At 38.8% G+C, this 22,282-nt stretch overlaps 2 protein-coding genes and 1 non-coding gene across 3 annotated transcripts; 2 read left to right on the top strand and 1 right to left on the bottom strand.

Moving 5' to 3' along the window:
* Positions 1-4,165: 4,165 nt before the first annotated feature.
* On the bottom strand, positions 4,166-5,338 carry LOC138880143 (uncharacterized). Its single transcript, XM_070159808.1, has one exon. The coding sequence runs from the start codon at positions 5,336-5,338 to the stop codon at positions 4,166-4,168; it is 1,173 nt and encodes a 390-aa protein (XP_070015909.1).
* Positions 5,339-6,022: 684 nt separating this feature from the next.
* Positions 6,023-6,127, top strand: LOC138880566 (small nucleolar RNA R71). The gene has a single exon (XR_011403300.1). It is a non-coding gene; the product is annotated as a small nucleolar RNA R71 (small nucleolar RNA).
* A 12,391-nt stretch (positions 6,128-18,518) lies between these two features.
* LOC104222726 (probable UDP-arabinopyranose mutase 1) lies at positions 18,519-21,495 on the top strand. The gene is made up of 4 exons (XM_009774006.2): positions 18,519-19,059; positions 20,150-20,400; positions 20,522-20,690; positions 20,886-21,495. Exons 1-4 carry the CDS (start codon positions 18,748-18,750, stop codon positions 21,240-21,242), a joined length of 1,089 nt encoding a protein of 362 aa, XP_009772308.1. The 5' UTR covers positions 18,519-18,747; the 3' UTR covers positions 21,243-21,495.
* Positions 21,496-22,282: the final 787 nt, after the last annotated feature.

The raw sequence follows: 22,282 nt of genomic DNA on the forward strand, positions 1-22,282 counted from the left end.
GGTGAGAGACGAAATGCGGGGGTAGGGGCGTTAGGACATATATATATTATACGAACCCCAGTTCTGTATCGTTAGATCAAAAGAGATCAACGGTCCTGATTTGGTCTGTTAAAAAACGGGGTCGTTTTGGAATTATGGGGCTGGACCGGTTTTAGGAGTGGGTTTGGGCTGGGCCGACCAGGTATCTGTGTATAAGTCAATTGGGTTTGGAGAAAAATTAAACAAAAGGCCCAAAAATCTGATCTTCTTCAACTCTTTTCCTTTTCTTTTTCAATTAATTCCTTTTATTTCTTTTAAATAAAATTAAAACTTAAATTAATTTCTAATCAAATTATCTGATCACATTGAATTAATTAATTCTAAATAATAATTACCACCACTAATTAAATGCCAAATTAAAGAAGAAACTACCAAAATTTGAAAAATTAAAATTAAAGTGCCAAAATGAATTATTTTGTGATTTTTTCCAATTTTATAAAACACCAAATTAAGAAGTAATTTAAAAATGCAAAAATTAAATCCTAAATGCAAATGCAGCATATTTTTGTATTTATTAATGAATTAAATAAAATAAACGTGCACAGACAAATGCAAATAATTAACCGAAAATGCCACGAAATCCACCAAAATTGCAAACACTGAAAGAAATTATTTTGTTTTGAATTTGTTGGAGTAATACATATAGGGCAAAAATTACGTGCTCACAACTGCCCCTCTTTGCCCGGAAACACGAAGAGTTTTCGTGCAAAGATAAGTGAGCGGATACGAGCGATTTTTGCCCGTTTGAATACTCCGTGGGAAGCATTTTTGAAAGATTTGACCGCACCCTACTTCCGAGGTTGCCTACATATCCTTGGATAAAAAGGAATCAGGTTAGTGTAGTTCAGGAATGTTTGGTAGCTGGGACTACCAGGAAGCTGTGATTTCACTGTTGCTACTGCTGTTGCTACTGCTTACTGAACTCCCTTATTACAACAACCCAAGGTTAAATACAATGGCAGGAATTCAGAGATTAAACTATGGAACGATTAAGAAATACTATCAATCTGGAAGTAACACCATGTAATTCAAAGAAAGACAACTAGATTATAAACAGAGAATTTGATGTCATGCTTTGAACATCCATTTTCATTTCATACTTCAAACTTGCTTTGCATCTAGTATAGTCCAAGAATATGTACCTGATTGCAACAATCAAACAACGAAAAATGGGTGAGTAATCTAGAAGAAGCAACAACAGCAGAACCAATTTTTAAATAGAAAAATGATGTGCAACAGTCCAAAATCCAGTTTCAGTCGAGCAATAACCACAGCGAACTTCAAACCAGACCTTTAAACCTAAATTCAGTCCATTTTTACCCTAGATGAGTCAAAAATTGTTTCAGAAATTGAGAACCTCAGAAATCACAGAAGAAGTTCAATGGAATAGTGATATTTTATGAAATTTTAGCTGTTTTTTATTTTTTCTGAATTTTTTCTCCTCTTGTCTCTGAATTCTCCCTTGAAATGCAAGATAGAGATGCCTTTATAGGCAAAGCATTAGGGTGGCCCTAAGAGAATCAGACTTGCACTTATCCCCCTTTTCAATTTTCGTTTTAGCTAAAATGCCCCTAATCAACTATCAGAATTTCAAACACATTCCCTCATCCCATTTCCTGGAAGCTTCTTAAGGTTGTTATATAAGATTACCCTACCTTAAATTTCCTAAACTAATCCTTAAACCCCTTGTTATTCACCTTCTAACCCTCAGACCAAAATGTGGGCCAAGTTGAACCTGGGCTGACCCCTTTCTTTTGGACTCAAGGTTAATTCACTAACTCAAACGACCAAATATATCAAACAGCCAAACATACTTCAATTCATAGAACTCAGGCTAAAAATCCCCTTCAGCCCACAATTTTATAGTAAGGATAAAAAAACTAAAACTAAAGAATTCAAAAAACAAACGAGAAATGGAGACTAGTTTCAAAACTAAACTAAGACGAGACATGCAAAAACGGATGGACAGAAGGAAATAACAGAAGAGAACAATGGGAGAAAGAAAAGAAAAGATGAAAGAAAGATGAAGGAAAATTACCTAAGAGAGAGCATCGGACAGAAATAATGGAGAACTTCGAACTCTTTGATTTCGACCCAATCCGAAGTTAATCATGTGTCCTTAATATCAAAGACACACGAATAACCTCGATTTGGGCCTAAAATCTTTCATGGAACCTCGGTTTGAAACTTTGGGGCTTTTATGATTCAACCTCTGATCTGAAATTTGAACGGCTCTGATGACGTTCGATGGAAACTGAGTGGAGATTTGGCAAGAGGAGAGTGGAGTGGTTGTTTGGTGTGAATCTGGTCGGGATTAGAGACTCGTCGCCGGCGGATGGAGGTGGTGATTTAGGGCGGTGGTCTCTAGGGTTTGGGTGAGCTGATCTCTGAGGTGAGGTGAGAGACGAAATGCGGGGGTAGGGGCGTTAGTACATATATATATTATACGAACCCCCGTTCTGGATCGTTAGATCAAAAGAGCTCAACGGTCCTAATTTGGTCTGTTAAAAAACGGGGTCATTTTGGAATTATGGGGCTGGACCGGTTTTTAGGAGCGGGTTTGGGCTGGGCCGACCGGGTATCTGTGTATAAGTCAATTGGGCTTGGAGAAAAATTAAACAAAAGGCCCAAAAATCTGATCTTCTTCAACTCTTTTCCTTTTCTTTTTCAATTAATTCCTTTTATTTCTTTTAAATAAAATTAAAACCTAAATTAATTCCTAATCAAATTATTTGATCACATTGAATTAATTAATTCTAAATAATAATTACCACCACTAATTAAATGCCAAATTAAAGAAGAAACTACCAAAATCTGAAAAATTAAAATTAAAGCGCCAAAATGAACTATTTTGTGATTTTTTTTCAATTTTATAAAACGCCAAATTACTAATTAATTCAAAAATACAAAAATTAAATCTTAAATGCAAATGCACCATATTTTTGTATTTATTAATGAATTAAATAAAATAAACGTGCACAGACAAATGCAAATAATTAACAAAAAATGCCACGAAATCCAACAAAATTGCAAACACTGAAAGAAATTATTTTGTTTTGAATTTGTTGGAGTAATACATATAGGGAAAAAATCATGTGCTCACAGCTAGCAACGGAAAATTTTATTTTTATGTGACAAGCACATCCATGATCAAGCAAGAAAATGCCTACGTCATCTCCTAGATTAGCACAACTTACAAATTCGCTTCAATTAACACAAGGGGCAAGTTCTAGACGACACATGATAGCACAGAAAATCACAAATCCTCACACACACGTTGCACATGACTCAATCAAGATGGTTCTGTTCAACTCTCATGTCAAGCAAGCACACATAATTGAGAAATTTAAGTAATATTGCACTATGTGGCATACGAGTCAAACAACTGAAAAAGGGCGTCACAAAATAGGTTGTTTACTTTACTTAGGCCTCACAATTCAAACCAAATACACGGAAAATAGAATGTATGTCATAGCCTAATGTGACAATATCAACCATGTCAATGAATATCTCAGAGCGACTCAATTTCTTCCTAAACTACTCCTAAAAAAATAAATAAAGTATCCGGCTCGAGCTACATTCTTAGAAAAGAACCGGTTCCTAAAGAAAAACCAAGGAATACTACCTAGCTATTCTATAAAAAAATCTTTTTTTTTGGTGTTTTTAAATGGGACTTTTTCTAAAAAAAAAAATTCAATTTTCGTTTTTTTCATAACTAGACTATGTCTACTACGAGTTCTAAAAGAAAAGCTAAATAAAAAAATTAGTTTTATACAATTACACTTCAGAAAGTAATTTTCCCACCCCACACTTATATTATGCATAGTCCTCGATGTATGATCACAGAGAAAATTATTAACCCAAGGGTGAGAAATACTCCCTGAAACCCTCTTGGGCTTAGCTCGGACATGATCCTCAATCTTTAGAGTCGGGACGACCCCACACTTAAGCTCAAACATGCTCCTCAGCTTCAACTTTGGGTACTCGGACTTCCCCTACTCTGCAAAATAAAAACAACACAAAACTTGACACTAACAAAAATAATCAATAAATAAAAGATATACAGGTTAGGTTGCCTCCCAACAAGCACCATAGTTATAGTCGTGACACGACTCTGCTACTCTGCTCAGGCTGGGCGCTTTCTCTTCTTCTTTCTCCCATGAAGTCTAGCCTTTTTGCACACTCTCGGAAGGTCTCCTCTTTCATCTCTAGCTCTTTTCTCAATCATCTTTACACGCTCAGCTGGAAACACCACCTCCTCTAACTCAGTTGTCCCATCTGGATCACTATAATTCACATACTGACTCTGCTCTATTCCCTTCAATTCAACCATAGTAATCATGCACAAGTCCTCATAATGCTTAGGGAGCTTAAGTGCCTTGTACACATTAAAAGTGACCTCCTCATCGTCAACTCTCATTTTTAACTTCCCTGCCCTCACATCAATAACTGCTCCACCAGTAGCTAAGAATGGTCGCCCCAAAATAATGGGCACTTCCTCATCTGACTCGTAATAAAAAATAATAAAATCAGCAGGAAGAATAAACTTTCCCACTCGAACTAACACATCCTCAATAATTCCTTCTGGGATGACTAGTGACCTATCTGCTAACTGTAAAGTGATTGTAGTAGGTCTAAGCACCCCCAATCCGAGTTGCTTGAACAAAGAGGATGGCATCAAATTTATACTAGCCCCTAAATAACGTAGGGCTCTACCAACTTCTTGTTTTCTAAGAGACAAAGGAATTGTGAAACTCCCAGGATCCTTCAACTTAGGAGGAAGTTTACTCTGAACTCTGGCACTGCATTCTTCAGTAAGTGCAACTGTTTCGAACTCTGCATGTCTTCGTTTGTTTGCCACAATATCTCTAAGATACCTTGCATACTTAGGCACTTCCTGCAAAATTTCCACCAAAGGCAAATTCACACTCACTTGGCTCAAAATATCTAGGAATTTCTTATACTTAGCATCATCTTTTTGCTTCTGCAGTCTTTGTGAAAACGGAGGTGGTGGCCTATTCCCAATTACTAGCTCGAGTTCTTTATCATCTTTCTCATTCCCCTCAATTGGCTTGGGAACTAATTCTCCTTGGGGATGAGCTATATTCTTCTTTTTCTTTGGAACTTTTTCTAATGCTCTTCCATTTCTCAAGGTAACCACATTGACTTGAGATTTAGGATTGGGATCAGTATCACTCGGAAGAGCCCCTACTGGTCTGGTATTTTGGGTTCTGGCAAGTTGGCCCACATGGTGCTCCAAATTTCTCAGTGTTGCGGCTTGTGCCTGCTGATCAGCCATTATTTTCTGATTGAAAGTTTGTTGATCTGCTATTAATTTCTGATTGAAAGTTTGTTGATCTGCTATTAATTTCTGATTGAGGGCTTGCTAGTTGGCCATCAAGTTCTTCATAATCTCCTCAAGGCTAGCTTGTTGTTCAGCCTGAGGTGGTCTGGATTGTTGTTGAGGTGCTTGAGGCCGGTATTGATTCTGATTGCCTTGATTTCCACCCCAAGAGAAGTTTGGATGATTCCTCCAGTTGGGATTGTAGGTGTCCCCATACTGATTTGTTTGGCCTCAATTTGCATTACCCATAAAATATACAGACCCTGGATTTGCTGGGCATAGATTGCTCATGTGACCCTCTCCACATACTTCACAAAATATTTGAACTTGTTGCACTGGCTGGGCTTATTGCTTGTTAATGATCATGGTCATCTGATTGACTTGGTTGGTCAGCATAGAGACCTGTGCTGACAATGATGAGACAACATCTAATTCAAGAACCCCTGGTGATTTTTGTACCATGTTCCTACCCATCTCTCCTTGCCAATCCGGATTGCTTTTGGAGAACTTGTTCAATAATGCATAAATTTCATCAAAACTTTTCTCCAATACTTGACCTCCAGCTGCAGCATCGACTACAATTTTTGTTTGGGGATGGAGCCCTTCTATGAAAGTGTGAACTAACACTTCATTCGTCTTATTGTGATGAGGACAGTCTTTGAGTAGCCCCTTGAACCTTTACCACCCTGATTATAAAGATTCTCCTACTTTATGTTTGAAGGCAACTATCTCACTTCTGATCTTTGCAGTTTTGCCTGAAGGGAATAACCTTGCCAGAAATTTTCTTGCCAAATCATTCCATGATGTAATGGAATTAGCTAGTTCTGCCTTTAGCCATCGCTTAGCTTCGCCCAACAGAGAGAATGGAAAAAGTGTGAGCCTCACATAATCTGGATTGACCCCGTTAATGAAATAAGTATCACTAATCTCCAAGAAGTTCAGAATATGCTATTGTGGATCCTCGTGTGGAAGATCCATAAACTGCTCGTTTGCATGAAGTAGCTGGATCATGCTCTGTTTCAGCTCAAAGTGCCCAGTGATTTTGGACTTCACTATGCTGTAGGTAACATTAGCAATACTGGGCATTGCTACCTCCTCAACAACCATATGTTGCTCCTCTGCCATGTTCATAGGAAATTGAATGAGTGCTTGAATATTGTTTGTATCATTTGCTTCCCTCAACCTCCTGTGAAATGTTTTCTCAGGTTCAGGGTTAAAGCCGTTGAGTATGTCATGGCTTCTGACCCTACGCATTCAATCAAAGTTTCTGAGATTAGAGCAACAATCGAGTAATGTTAGACTAGAAGAAATAAACAATTAAAGCAAAAACTAGAAAGTAGTTTATATTCAAGTCCCCGGCAGCGGCGCCAAAACCTTGTTGCTCCAAAACGCACACGCAAGTATACGTAGTCGACAAGTAATATAATGATAAGTTGAGTGTCGAACCCATAGAGACTTGTATAAACTACTCACTAAATCACTAAAATTATTATTCAATCCAGCTAAAATCAAAGTCCAATAATGTGATTATACTATACTACGATTCTAAATAATAACGAAATTATCAAGTAACGAATTGATTGTTGTGTATTCAGTAAAGACAAGTATTCCAGGGTTGTGATCGATTCACCATTTGTATTGTGTTCTAATTAACTTTCCCTTTCACATAATTCACTCATGGTTGCTAATTAATCGATAAATGCTCTCATAGCCTTCTCCCGAAGTACTACTCACCTATTCTCAGTAGATTAACGCCTATATTCCTATGAAATCAATCTATTAAGAATGCATTAAGATCACGATATTTAATTAAGCACGGTGACTAGGTATATTCCTATCCTAACCACAAATCCGCTCCCCCTAAGAGTTAAGATCGTGCTCTCTTCAATTCTTCTCTAATCTAAACACGACTTTCCCAAGCATAGCATAGATAGTAAATAGAACCTAACTGTTGTCCAGACAATTAAGCAATTAATCACAGAATTGAAGAAATAACCATATATTGATAAATTATAATTAAGGTCAAGCTAATATCAAACATCAATATTCATGGCTAAATCACAACTCCAGAACAATGGGTGTTTAGCCACTCATAATGTAATCAAATAATTGCATAAGTGTTGAATCAATTGGAAATACTAGAAAAAAATGAAGAAAACACAGAATGCTCCGTTTCCTCACGATCCCGTGTGTATTTCCTCTCCAAAGTGGTGTCTCCCCCTTCAAAAATAGGTTTAGTCTTGCTTTTATACGTGTTAGATAGGTCTAGGGCCGAAATAACCTTGTCCCGGGCGAATTTGGAGAAAATTCACGTCACTGGCGCCCTGGCTAGCGCCAGGAGCCCTCCATGGCGCCCCAATATTTTTAGCTACTGTTTTTGGCGGCACAGGTAGGGCAGGTGGCGCCCAAATTCGCAAGTTTCTCGGTTTCGTTCGTTTTGGCTCAAATCTTGCGCGTTTCACCTCCAATTGCTCCCGAATCATTCCTACACATAAAAACACTTCAAATTAATATAAATCATAGAATTTAACATCACAAATTCACGAAACAAAAGTAAAATATGAGGCGATATACATAGAAATATATATGCTTTAAGCTAAACATTAGTTAGGCTCAACTCAAAATTGCTAAATAAGAATATTCATTACAATTTCTAGGGGTGTTCAAACCGAACCGGAAAATCGCACCAAACCGAAAAACCAAACCAAATCGATTAAAAAACCTGACTAGGTTTGGTTTGACTTGGTTTGGTATTGAATAAAAAAAAAACCGAACCAAACCGACATATAAATATATAAATTTTATTTATATTTTTAAGAGTTTATAGTGATTTTTCTTTAAAAAATATAGAAATATTTGGGATCCTCTCATATATTAACCCTGAAAGTGTAAATTAACGAAAAAATTATTGTTAGACGACTAAGAAAATAACTATCACGCGTTACTAAAAAAATTCTCCCATTAGAATATTTTAATAGATCATATGTTTGTCAATTTTTTCCATATTTGCTAAACATATATTCACTTATCAAAGCTTTATCTATAATTTTAACAAAGTAAGATTGAAATAATATTCATGTAACAAAAAAAACCCGAAAACCCCGACAAAATCGAACCAATCCAAACCGATATAGTTGGTTTGGTTTGGTTTTGGTAAAAACCGAACTAACCCGATCCATGTACACCCAATTTTAATGCGCATTGAACGAGTAGTTAAATTATTTTGACGAATAAAATTATATTCCAAAAAACTGCATATATTTAAAAGGTTTGTTCTACCTCTCAATAAAGCTTTTTAAGAAAAGTGTTAAAGTTTTCTTTCCGTGTGGTTATAATTCTATTTGTTCTCTTACGAAGAAGAAACGTATTATTCAAACATAGAATGATGCGAGCTTTCTCGAATGTATTTAAAAAAAGATATTATTTTATGTTTTGATCTCTTTGTGAACATCCACTTTAGTTATCGTAATAAACATTTTAAAACTTTATTGTGTTTATGTATGTTCCATCGTTGTGGAAAACACGGTAAAGTTCTTAATAAATCAATTAATATAATAAAATTTGTCATTTTCCTTTTTTTTTTTGTTTACGTTCAACATCTCCTCCATTTACTTCCTTGGCAATTTCCATTTAGTTGGAAATCTAAACAATTTTATGAATAAAATTATACGAGAAGAAAGATTAATGTAGGTTGCCTTTTTAATTGTAGATTACGACAAATCTCCTCAACCCGCCTTCCCCAAAATCTCCATGTTTTCTGTACTCCATCACTCCTGCCCCTCATCCTCCCTCTCCCCGGACTCTATTTTCTTCAAGAATTTAATTATTCTTTTCAAAATTCATACAAACTCAAAGGAACTAATGTGCTACTTTATTTTTTCACACAAGAGTAACATTAAAATTTGAGCGAGATGACTAAAAAGAAAATATTTTATTTTGTTGAAAAAGAAAGTATCATTTTTACAATATGAAAAGAAACTACTTAGTTTGTTCAAATGAAACAAAATACTTTTTCTATATCATGAAAAGAAAGTACTCTTTTTGTTGGAAAAAAAATACCATTTCTATTTCGGGAAAAGAAAATAGTTAGTTTGTTGAAATGAAAGAAATACTTTTTCTATATTATGAGAAGAATATACCCATTTTGTTGAAATAAAAAAATACTTTATCTACAACATGAAAAGAAAGTACTCTTGATAATAGTTCTATTTAGGGTGGGTGGTGGGCGAGGTTGGGGTTTGTGAGGGTAGAGGTGGGGGTGGGTGGGATGGGGTGCAGTAAGGATGGTTTGGGGTTTGGGGTGGGTGGGTATGGATTGATAGGGATGGGGAATAGGGTGAGGAATGTTGAAAAAGTGTTTTGGAAAATATTTTCTATTCATTTGATAGAGAAAATATTTTGGAGAAAAATGAGGTGATGAGGAAAATGTTTTCATAAATATTTAAGCCAACCAAATATGGAAAAATTAGAAAAAAACATACCCAAAGATCTTACAAGTGAAGAGATTTTTAATTAAAGAGATTTAAATTTCCAACCTTTTCAATTTAATCACTTCGTCAAGATCAAGAACTCATTATCTAAATTTTCTTTTTATATAGTATACAAAGAAATAACGAATTCCTAATTTGAAAACAGGGATCAGAAAATTACATTCTCTAGGCTTTCCACATCTTAGTATTGCAATTTCAATTGTGATATCTTAACCACTAAATTGTTTATCTATACAACAAAATTTCTCTTTATTTAGAGTAATTAATTAACATTTAATCCTTGTGAATTAATGCCGTTACTACGTTTCAATGTTTTCAAAGTTCAAACGAACGAAACCGTTTATGAAACATTATAGTATTCATGCACCGAAGGTTCAACAATTTTTACATAATCTAAGTAATCTGATAAAATAGTAACAACTTGCCTTTAGAAATTAAGATTCATTATAATGTAACTTAAATCTTACTTAAATTAGTCCTAGAGTTATATGGTAAAATTAAATGAGACGTGTACAAACTCAGGAACGGACCTAGTCTTTAGTGTATTGGTCAAAATCTGACCGCTATGGTCGATCCAACTGGGACCCCGTCCAAACGGCGGGATAAGGAAAGACGTCATGATTTGCTCCAAACCACATACTCACAGTGCCCCCTAAGTCGAAGAATAATACTCAGGGAACGACGAAAACGGATGTGGTATGAAGGTGCCTTGACCCAAAAACATAGCAAGGACTTCATGACTATATATAGGGAGGGAACCTTCCTAGAAGGGGGGAGGCATTTTCTCTCTTTCCTATTCTCTGTAATATTCTTAGCAAAAGGAAGACAAAACAATCTTCCATTGATTATGTAAAACAGTCATCTCCATCAATTGGTGAGAGAAGAAATGAAAAACCTCAATAAGACTGATCGCCCCTATCTCATCTTATGTATCATTTTCTGATTTGCTTATAGATCTTGAGTTTATTATGCTTGACTAAGATTTACCTCTTCATATTCATTAACTGATTTAATCAAAAATGTTTCGATATCTTTTGGTCAAACAATTTGGCGCCGCCTGTGGGTATTTTAGTGAAATTCCCTAGTCTCTTCCAGATAAAAAATCGTAAACATGATCGCCCACCAAAAGAGCGGTAAGTAAACCTCACATGCCAACCTAGATCATGATGCTACATGCAAACGGAAGCCACAACCAGCATCCTCCCCACACGCCGGGCAGCCCAGGACCAACCAAAGCAAGCCCAAAACCGCGCGGGGCCAAAGCACGAAAAAGGAGGGGAAAGAGAGCTGAATACGATTGTCGAATTCAGAAGCCACCGCCCTATCAGCCATCGAAACACCAAGCAAAATGATAGCAACGCTACAGATCCACCCTCATCCACAAACTCCACGAATTGGGGAAAGGGGAATATCATGTTGGTCCACCTTCCGATGTTTACTCAAACAGGAACGCGAGCGCCACGCGGGAAAATGAGCGAAGAAACATCTCAACTGGAAAATGAGAAATTACTACAAAACAACCAAAATATCGTTCGCTTGTCGACCCGACTTTAAAAAAAAACTAGGACTCACCAGAGAATACCCAACTCTCCAAAAAAAAAGTTGGGAACAGCGACGGGTTAATATTTTGAAAAATTCGAAATAACACCTTTAAGGCCAAGGTCCTTCCCCAAAAATAAAAAGAGTTCGACCTCGATCGAGCAGCGACGGGTTAATATTTCGACGAAAGTTCGAAATAACACCCTTAAGGCTAAGGGCCTTCGCCAAAAGGAAAAACGTTCGACCTCGATCGAGCAGCAACGGGTTAATATTTCGACGAAAGTTCGAAATAACACCCTTAAGGCTAAGGGCCTTACCCAAAAAGAAAAGAGTTCGACCTCGATCGAACATCGATGGGTTAGTATTTCGACAAAGTTTGAAATAACACCCTTAAGGCCAAGGGCCTTTGCCAAAAATAAAAAGGGTTCGACCTCGATCGAACGACGACGGGTTAATATTTCGACAAAGTTCGAAATAATCCCCTTAAGGCCAAGGGCCTTCGCCAAAAATAAAAAGGGTTCGACCTCGATCGACCAGCGACCGGTTAATATTTCGAAGAAAGTTCGAAATAACACCCTTAAGGCTAAGGGCCTTCGCCAAAAGGAAAAGGGTTTGACCTCGATCGAGCAACGACGGGTTAATATTTCGATGAAAATTCGAAATAACACCCTTAAGTCTAAGGGCTTTCGCCAAAAAGAAAAGAGTTCGACCTCAATCGAACATTGACGGGTTAGGATTTCGACAAAGTTCGAAATAACACCCTTAAGGCCAAGGGCCTTCGCCAAAAATAAAAAAGGTTCAACCTCAATCGAACGACGATGGGTTAATATTTCGACAAAGTTCGAAATAATACCCTTAAGGCCAAGGGCCTTTGCCAAAAATAAAAAGTGTTCGACCTCAATCGAACGACGACAGGGTAATATTTCAACAAAGTTCGAAATAACACTCTTAAGGCCAAGGCCTTCGCCAAAAATAAAAAGAGTTAGACCTCAATCGAATAGCGACGGGTTAATATTTCAATGAAAGACGAAATAACACCCTTAAGGCTAAGGGCCTTCGCCAAAAAGAAAAGGGTTCGACCTCGATCAAACGACGACGGGTTAACATTTCGACAAAAAGTTTGAAATAACAACCTTAAGGCAAGAGCCTTCGCCGAAAAGAAGATTTCGGCCTCGATCGAACAACGATGGGTTAATATTTTGATGAAAGTCCGAAATAACGCCCTTAAGGCCAAGGGCCTCCGCCAAAAATAAAAAGAGTTCGACCTCGATCGAGCAACGATGGGTTACCATTTCGACGAAAGTTCTAAATAACAACCTTAAGGCCAAAGGCCTTCGCCAAAGAGCACAGTTCAACCTCGAATCGAACAATCACGGATTAGTATTTTGACGAGAGATCGAAATATCCTCGGGGCAAAATGTCATTTTAAATATATAAAAAAGAAGGGGGAAATAAAACTGGGACTCGCGACGGGATAATATTTCGATATAAACTCGAAAGTAACATCCCTGCGGCTAAGGTCGTTACCAAAAAAAGTGCTCGATGCCATCCGAACCATGATGGGAAATGCTTCGACACAAGTTCAAAAATATCACCCCGACAGCTAAAGCTGCCATCGAAATCCTACTCAATCTGTGTGGCGCTAAATTCCCTAAGAATCGAGAACTCGGCACATAGAGATCTACTTATTTGCACCAGAGTTATGAAAAACAAAACAGGAAAAGAAATACAGGAGACGTGCGACAATGAAAAAATTCCTCTTTATACAAAGCTACTGCGCAAACAGTCGCAGATTACATACGGCGAAACCAATATAATTCAAGAAAAGGCAATAAACAACCAATATAAGAAAAAAAAAGAAAACGAACAAAGACAACAATTTTTTCACTCGGCGTCATCACCGCCACCCTCTTCACCACCATCTCCAGGAAGTCCTCTTTCATCATCACCATCCTCACCGGCCTCCGGCGTCGTAGGTTCATATCCACAGTTAATACGAGCCTCACGTGCCTTCGCCCATACTCCTTCATATGCAACCTCGGGAACACTGCCCGCCTCCCACAAACTCTTATAGATATCACGCTGGGCTTCAGCATAAACCCAAAGCTTGTGCAAATGATGGGGAACATCAGCGGAGGAAGATTCGACTTAAGCCAACAGTTGCTCCTTTTCGGCCTCAAGAGCAGCGACCCGGTCCCCTAAGGTCGATGCCTCCCGATTGATCTCACCAATACGTTCCTCGAGCTTTGCCTCTTTTAGCGTGGCCGTCGCTCTCTCTGATTCCTGCTCGGATTGGAGGATGCGAATAGTGTTCTCTAGAGCTTCCGCCCTCGCCGACGCCGATTACCAGGCACTCTCGATGTTTTCCAACCCGACAACCTTTCTCTCCAACTCGGCCAATTCCCCATCCACTCTGCTCTCATTGCCTCGACGCTGATAAGATTCTTATCCATCTTAGATTGCATCAACCTCAGCTTCCCCTGAAGATATACACACTCAGCAGCAACCCTTTTGCCCAACTCAAGCTCTTCGTCCTTTGCACGAAGTTGCTCCCCGAGTACGTTACTCCTGTGAATAGCTTGCATTAATTGTTGATCCCTCTTCTCCAACTCCTCGTCGAGGGCTCGATCACTAAGGTTTACCTTCAGCCGCTCGTGCATCTCACGACACTTATTACGATAGCATCGATATTTCTCCAGCATCGTCAGGATAATCTTGGCCCAAGTGTTGGCCCTAGGAGCGCTCTCAATCTCCACCATGTATGTATGAAAAACGAAGAGACAGTCTAAGGCCAGATCGTTCAGAAAAATAGAATGAACATGAAAGAAAAATGAAACATACCCTCAAGCCCATAGCGGCCACTTCATGCATCAAGTTAATATCAAGAATGTTCCGAAGAGCCTCGCTCTCGATAGCAAAACACAAGAGGTCAAACTGCGGCACCAGGTCCTCCGTATCTCCAGAAGGTTGATGTCCGATGAGATCTCAAGAATACGAGTCGGGCCTCCCGCATGAACCACCGAATGGGTAAGAACCTCTTCAAATATCCTGACATCATTAGGATTAAGATCAGACTTAGATTCGTAGTCATCGACCATGACACCCTTTCCCCTTTCTGCGGCCGAGAAGGAACCACGACCAGGCACCGAGGACGAAGCCCGTCCAAAATAGTAATAGCGGCCTCAGAAGTCTGACCCACCATTGCGGCAGATTGTTGATCAATCATAGAGGCAGGGATCTCCGTCGATAGGGCAGACTCAATGGCTGGCTTTGTCTCTACAGGCGGAATGGCATCAAATCCCGCCTCAGACCCTGTCAAGGGAAGGTCTTCCTCTAGATGTATCATGGCCGAAGGAGCCATTTTAGAATCAATTCGCCACCTCTTTGATAGCCCCTCTCCTTCTTCGGCACGGGAAGATTCCCCCGCTAGGTAGGTAACAGGGTTCAGAATCTCAGTTCAAGGGGTAGCCTCCGTGCGTACGACCACATCTGTAGATTCAACTGAAGCGGCCCTTGACGAAGATCGGGCAGTAAACACTGAGGCAGGGCGAGCGGATGATGTAGGTTGACGAAAATCTAGTGGATGACCTTTCTCTCCCTGCACTCTCCCTGACATCGACGAACATCACATAAGAAACTAATTAAAAAAGGGGTGGGAGAAGAATAGCGAACAGAAATGATATTACTCACCAGTGAGTGGCTTGCGTCCATATTTCTCTTAAAATGAGTACCATGTGCGAACCCCTGACGTATGAGGAAGGATGGCATTCACCCACTCGCGGATACCGTCAACAAGTACAAGGGGTAGTTTCGCGGCTATAAAAACAAAAGAACAAACTTCAAGTACTGCCAGAGGGAAGTGGTCGAGCATTATTCCGTCCAAAAGTATAGAAATTTATATGCAAAGTTCCATTTCTCAGGGAATCATGCAGGATCCGCTACAAGGTGCTCGGTCCGCACGTAGAAGTAATTCTCGTAAAAATGATGATTGGCTTTGTCATCCATCTTCACGACCAGACTCTTCGTCCCTCGGTGGCGCATATGAATTATTGTGCCACGAATAAGTTGAGGAGCAAAGATATTGAGCATGTGCCTCAAAGTGATCTCCCGGCCAGCAAGCTCCGCAAACTTGAGAAGCATGAGGAACAGTTTATATAGGTACGGCTTAAGTTGAGTCGGGCATACCTCGTAAAAGCAGCAAAAATCTACCACTAAGAGAGGGAGAGTGAGCGTGTACCCAACAATAAAGGGGTAGGCGTAGAACGCGCAGTACCTTGGGCGGTCAAAATGGACTATGCCGTCCCCCACTGCCGGTAGCATTTCGACGTGGTGAGGGATTCCCCACCTGGCCTTCAATTGTGCAATCCCCTTCGCATTTATAATCGAAGGAGAAGGTTCCAGCTCTTCCCCGGCGGGACTGTGGAAATCATTCCATGGTCTCCCAGGGCGGGGCAAGATCTCAGCCACCATCGGAACCTCCACATCTTCCACCACTTCTACTCCTCCAGTGACAAGAACATCGTTTTCTGGCACCGGAGTTGTGGCAGGTTTGTCAGCATGAGAAGAATCACCAGCCATTTGTATCGGTTTGACTAAACAAAGAGATATAGGAAAAAAAAAGAGACTAAGCAAAAGCTCCTGGTTAACCGGAGAAAGTCAAAAATCTAAAGTATCAGGAGAAAAGAAGATTCCCAATTTTATTTCAAGTAAAGACAGAGAAGTGTGCCAATTGAAAGGTACCTTCCATCTACTTATAAGAAACATAAATTCTCCAAGCACGAAATCCAAAAGTCGCCAACTGAAGCTGATAGGGCATGAAACGGTTCAATCCCCTAGGAATGTGTGTCATAATGGTGGTAACCACGAATGACGTTTCAAGTTAAACGATGCTTCGGTTCCGAAATGACCGCAACGGTCCAAGGGCATTTCTAGAGCGTCGTTGCATCACTTGAATCTAAAAATCACACCCAAAGGGTAGTTAGTCAGATTTCTCTTAGATAAGAAAAAATCATAGTCCATCTACCGGGCCCGACAAGAGACGACCCGCAGACGGAGGGACTAACTGTATTGGCCAAAATCTGACCGTTGTGATCGACCCAACTAGGACCCCGTCCAAACGGCGGGATAAGGAAAGACGTCATGATTTGCTCTAAACTACGTACTCACAATGCCCCCTAAGTCGAAGAATAATACTCGGGGAACGACGAAAACGGACATGGTATGAAGGTGCCTTAACGCAAAAACATAGCAAGAACTTCATGACTATATATAGGGAGGGAACCTTCCTAGAAAGGGGGGTTTTTTCTCTCTTTCCTCTCCTCTGTAATCTTCTTAGCAAAAGGAAGACAAAACAATCTTCCATTGATTATGTAAAACAGTCATCTCCATCAATTGATGAGAGAAGAAATGAAAAACCTCAATAAGATTGATCGCCCATATCTCATCTTATGCATCATTTTCTGATTTGTTTGTAGATCTGGAGTTTATTATGCTTGACTAAAATTTACCTCTTCATCTTCATTAATTGATTTAATCAAAAAGGTTTCGATATCTTTTGGTCAAACATTTAGTTTACGCGTTTAGCCGAAACTAGTAGTTTTGGTTAAAATTTTGTATTTATCTTAAGAATTCATTGAATATGTATAAATAATTAGTTTATAATCTAATAATTTAAAAAGACTAAAATCTTGAACTCATAAGCTTGTTGAGCAAATTACATTCAATGACCTTGAAAATGGTCGCTCTTGATCTTTTAACCCCCACTTGTCTCATGGTCAAACCAGTAAGGTCAAAAGTCAAAAACGTTACTCATGGGACAATATTTGATATACTTCGGGGTCGTTTGGTAGGATGTATTAGAGGAAAATAAATACATGTATTAGCTTTGGCATTATTAATCCCTTGTTTGATAGTGTTTTTCAGCCTACGTATAACTTATTTGTTATATACCCTATTTGGTATTATCCTATGTGTAACTAATACATAGCAAACCATGACATTAGCAGCCGATTGAGTCTAAACCTTAATTTAAAGATGGAAGGAAGACCCAGATGGACTTAATTAAGAGCATTGACAACCCTTCACGCAAGAGATAGCAATGACAGAAGATTGATCGGTCGGGATCGAGTGATCCTCAGGGTTTATGGGTCCTTCTACTGCTGTGACTACCACTCTTCTCTTTTAGAAAGGTAAAGGACCACCAGAGAAGCAAGTGCTTTCATGAATGCGGTAAACTAATCAATCTTTTTGTTACTTATCGGGGTGAACTCGATTTCTCGAAGAAAAGAGAGGGTGCTCTTCTAATATTTAACTCCTAGTTGCTCTACCTCTCTATTTTCAAACACCCTACTCACTTATAGCCCTATAACCAAGAAGGAAGGCGAGACATCAGAGAAACTGTAATATTATGATTTTTAATACATCAAACCAAACAGTGGATAAGAAATAATCCAAGTATATCTAATCTCAGTATACTTAGTCTCAGCATTACTAATACGCCATATTCAACACTATTCTTATATACTCTACCAAATAACCCTTTAAAGTTATGGCCATGAGGTAAGTGGTCAAAAAATTAATAGTGGCACCGAAGTGTCCTATTTCTGTCATTTGCCCCTTAGAATTATAGCTCTATTTTTGGTAAAAATAGCACGATCTAGCCAGTTTTCGGACTGTTATTCAAAAATAGTTAGCGTTTACCAAGTCAATGAAAAAAGCCACTATTTTGCTGTAACTGAGACCGGTCCAGCATAATATACTGGAGTTCGGTGCACCTGTGTATGAACTTCCAGCATATTATGCTAGATTGATATAATATGCTCCAGTATAATATACTGAAGACTGGAGCACTGGTGCTCCAAACTCCAGTATAATATGCTGGACCGGTATATTATACTGGAACTCCAGTATATTAGACTGGAGTTATACTGGAACTCCAGTATATTATGTTGGAGTATTTTTCCAGATTTTGAATAGTATTTTCGTTCAAATTTATCTTTACACGAAAAGTGACTAAATTTCGATTACTTTTTGAAATTGAGTTATTTTTGAACGAACACTTGTAAATCCGGTTATTTTTTAATTTCTCCCCTATTTTTGCGCAAACTGATCGGAGCACGCACTATCAAAATATTCTAATTTAGCCGTACAAATACGTGTAAACTACTTCGCCGAAACACAGAGCCAGTCACCGACGAGATTTAAGTAGTATTTCAGTCAACAATAACATCATACTCTATTTTGTACTCTTTCTACTTAATATAAATAGGACACAACCCCTCAATACTCGTTACCAAAAATCTAATTCAATCTTTCTTCATCCAATTTTCTGCAGCCATGGCAGCAGCAACACCATTGTTGAAAGATGAGCTTGATATAGTAATACCCACAATAAGAAATCTTGATTTCTTAGAAATGTGGAGACCATTTTTTCAGCCATACCATTTAATTATTGTTCAAGATGGTGACCCTTCAAAAACCATTAAAGTACCTGAAGGATTTGATTATGAGCTTTATAATAGGAATGATATTAACAGGATTTTGGGTCCTAAAGCTTCTTGTATTTCCTTTAAGGATTCTGCTTGTAGGTGCTTTGGGTACATGGTTTCCAAAAAGAAGTATATCTACACCATTGATGATGATTGCTTTGTAAGTATTTTCTCAAAATTCTTGTCTTTTTTATGGGATTATTTTGATTTGAATTTTGTGTGGTGGGGTTGAAAAAAATTGGATCCTGGTGAATTTTGAGGGGGTTTAAGGTAAAGTTTGGATCTTGGTAAATTTTGAGGGGTTTTAAATTATTGAATTTAGGGCTTTTGTGGGGTTTATGTATGTTTGAGCCAATTTGGGAAATTTAGTAATGTGTTTTGATAATTGTTGTGGATCTCTTCAGCTGAACTGCATTTGGTTATGATTTTATTTTGGACCAAGAATAGCAGATCTGATTGATTGGAAGCTTCTGATCTGCAGTTATATCAATGTTTGTTGTTCGATGTTATATGATTTCTATTTATAAAACTGTAATTCTTTATTAGTGTCTCTTGAATTGTCTACCTCTTTGTAAGTTTTTTTATAGTTTTTGTGTGAAAATTTTCACGGATCTATATGGTTTTTATTTAAAGTAATGTCGGTTGACAACTGAATGCAGGACTATATCAATTGATCTTACACTTTTGCACCATAGAGACTAGGTCTTTGGTATATATTTACGCATAAACGAGGTGCCAGATCTTGTAACAACTTCACGCTTTGTCATTGTTTTTTTTTTCTGCATTGTGGTTTAGTTAAATGTTGTATGGGTTGAGATTAATGTTATATTTGTTCTCTACTGGTTGAGCCATTGTTTGAATGTAATCAATAGTTATGGTACCTCATTTCATGTTTCCCCCCACTTCTGGTAATGAACGGTTCATGTGATAATCATTGTCGGTCTGATGTTGCAAAGGCTTCGTTTCTGTTTCCACAACCAGATCTGTGTGATTCTTTAACTTGGTCCCATGGCGTTGATGAAATCCACTTTAAGTGACTGAGTTAATTTTCAATAATAATGCCGGAATCTTCAATCTTAGGCCCACAAATTGGCAATTTGTTTATCCTATTGCCGTATGCACTTAAATTGGAAACTACTACTTTGATTATCTTGTTCCAATGCCATGATTTCAGAAACTCTAGTGCTGAAAAGTTGGTATGTTTAGTATTCGTTTGCTCCCGTGCTGAAATATTATCTGCTGATGTGAAGGTGGCCAAAGACCCATCTGGCAAGGAGATCAATGCACTTGAGCAGCACATAAAGAACCTCCTGTGCCCATCCACCCCACATTTCTTCAACACTCTGTATGATCCATACAGAGAAGGTGCAGACTTCGTCCGCGGCTACCCTTTCAGCATGCGCGAGGGTGCTCCAACAGCTGTTTCTCATGGCCTGTGGCTCAACATCCCTGACTACGATGCACCCACACAGCTTGTTAAGCCTCATGAGAGGAACACAAGGTACTTATACTTTCCGTAAGCCAAATTTTAGAGCTTATCTAATTACTCGTAGGATTGAGCTTATCTAGTTTGTCATTATCTGAAAGCTCTATATCAAATTAACATTAATATCTTATTCCAGGTATGTTGACGCAGTCATGACAATTCCTAAAGGCACTTTGTTCCCCATGTGTGGAATGAACTTGGCGTTTGACCGAGAGCTCATTGGACCTGCAATGTACTTTGGTCTCATGGGTGACGGTCAGCCAATTGGTCGTTACGACGATATGTGGGCCGGCTGGTGTACCAAGGTACTCTTACTTCCTATATTTCCTGTAATAATGTGACTTGGTAAAATAGAGATCTTGTTTGTGTATTATGCCTTTTATGATGTCCTATCTCTTTGTGGGGTTTGATCGTATGCTAGATTACTTAAGTGAACATTGATGCTTTATGAAGCATTTTGAAACTCAGAATTCTGACATAAAATATCGTCAAACTTGTAGGTCATATGTGATCATTTGGGCCTGGGGATCAAGACTGGTCTGCCCTACATATGGCACAGCAAAGCCAGCAACCCTTTTGTTAACCTCAAAAAGGAGTACAACGGCATCTTCTGGCAAGAAGAGATCATCCCCTTTTTCCAGGCTGCAACCCTTCCTAAAGAGTGCAAAACTGTTCAACAATGCTACCTCGAGCTATCAAAGCAGGTCAAGGATAAACTTTCCAAGATAGATCCCTATTTCACCAAGCTCGGAGATGCCATGGTCACATGGATTGAAGCTTGGGATGAGCTCAACCCTACTGGGGAAAACTTGGCTAAGCTATCCATCGCCGATGGTCCAGCAAAGGCGGCAAAGTAGATGCTATTTAGCTTTTGCTCCTTTTCTTTAACGGCTAAGAGATTTTGAGTTGAGCAGAGCTTGGATTACTTATTTATCTTTATCTATTTACTTGTTTTAATTTTGGTTGAGGATTTGTCATATTGCTGCTATGTAGACCAGCTTTTGCTTCCCTACTCTGAAACATCATAGGAGTATTATTTATTAGGTTTAGCTCCAAACTTGAGATTAGCTTGAGATTATTATCTATATCAATAAAAATGGTTTAGTTGCAGCTAGGCTTCTATAACCGTCTCTTTTTGTTTGAATTTGGTAATTGAAGATTGATATGTTGATGCTGATTTCTACTCTATCATGCTGAATGCTGGTCGGCGCCCTTTAGCTTTGGCAACTGCGGTATGCAACTTAATTAGAATTCTGCTACTCTATGATGCAACACGAGTAGGTAGCTAACGTAAAGGGCAGTCCGGTACACAAAGTATCTCGCATTCATGCAGGGCCCGGGGAAGGGCCGCATCCCATTGGGTATGATGTGGACAACCTACCCTAATGCAAGTATTAATGACTGCTTCCATGGTTCGAACCAATGACTTATAGGTCATACGGAGAAGGGCCGCATCCCATGGGGTATGATGTGGACAGCCTACCCTAATGCAAGTATTAATGACGGCTTCCACGGTTCGAACAAATGACTTATAAGTCATACGGAGATAACTTTACTGTTGCTCCAATGCGGCATTCGAGTAGGTAACTCACAAGAAATGTTTACCTTGATACAAGTACTAAATCATGCAGGCAGAAATCTCGTGAAGAGCTTGAGGTACTTCAAAATGGGACACAGTTTTATTGTTGGTTAGACCATGTTTGATTAATGTGGCCTTTGGGTGCCCATCAAAACCCGTGGGCAAAATTACCAAATAGTACTGCCCAGAGGCCAGATCGAAAGAGCCGGGTACCTCCCTTTTCCTTTATTTTGGTTTCTTATTTGAACATTGCGACTTGATTGAGTAGAACAAACAAAAATATTCATCCTATGTCAACTGATTTGGAGTTTAGGCATA

The sequence above is a fragment of the Nicotiana sylvestris genome, chromosome 10, assembly GCF_000393655.2.
Source record: "Nicotiana sylvestris chromosome 10, ASM39365v2, whole genome shotgun sequence".
In the NCBI taxonomy this organism is placed as follows: Eukaryota; Viridiplantae; Streptophyta; class Magnoliopsida; order Solanales; family Solanaceae; genus Nicotiana; species Nicotiana sylvestris.

What these genes read in the sequence shown, in the direction of transcription:
- LOC138880143 (XM_070159808.1), bottom strand. Translation starts at nt 5,338, where the DNA reads ATGGCTGATCAGCAGGCACAAGCCGCAACACTGAGAAATTTGGAGCAC.
- LOC104222726 (XM_009774006.2), top strand. Translation starts at nt 18,748, where the DNA reads ATGGCAGCAGCAACACCATTGTTGAAAGATGAGCTTGATATAGTAATA. An exon ending in CCATTGATGATGATTGCTTT is followed by an intron (nt 19,060 to 20,149) that starts GTAAGTATTTTC and finishes GCTGATGTGAAG; the next exon opens with GTGGCCAAAGACCCATCTGG. An exon ending in GGGCCGGCTGGTGTACCAAG is followed by an intron (nt 20,691 to 20,885) that starts GTACTCTTACTT and finishes TCAAACTTGTAG; the next exon opens with GTCATATGTGATCATTTGGG.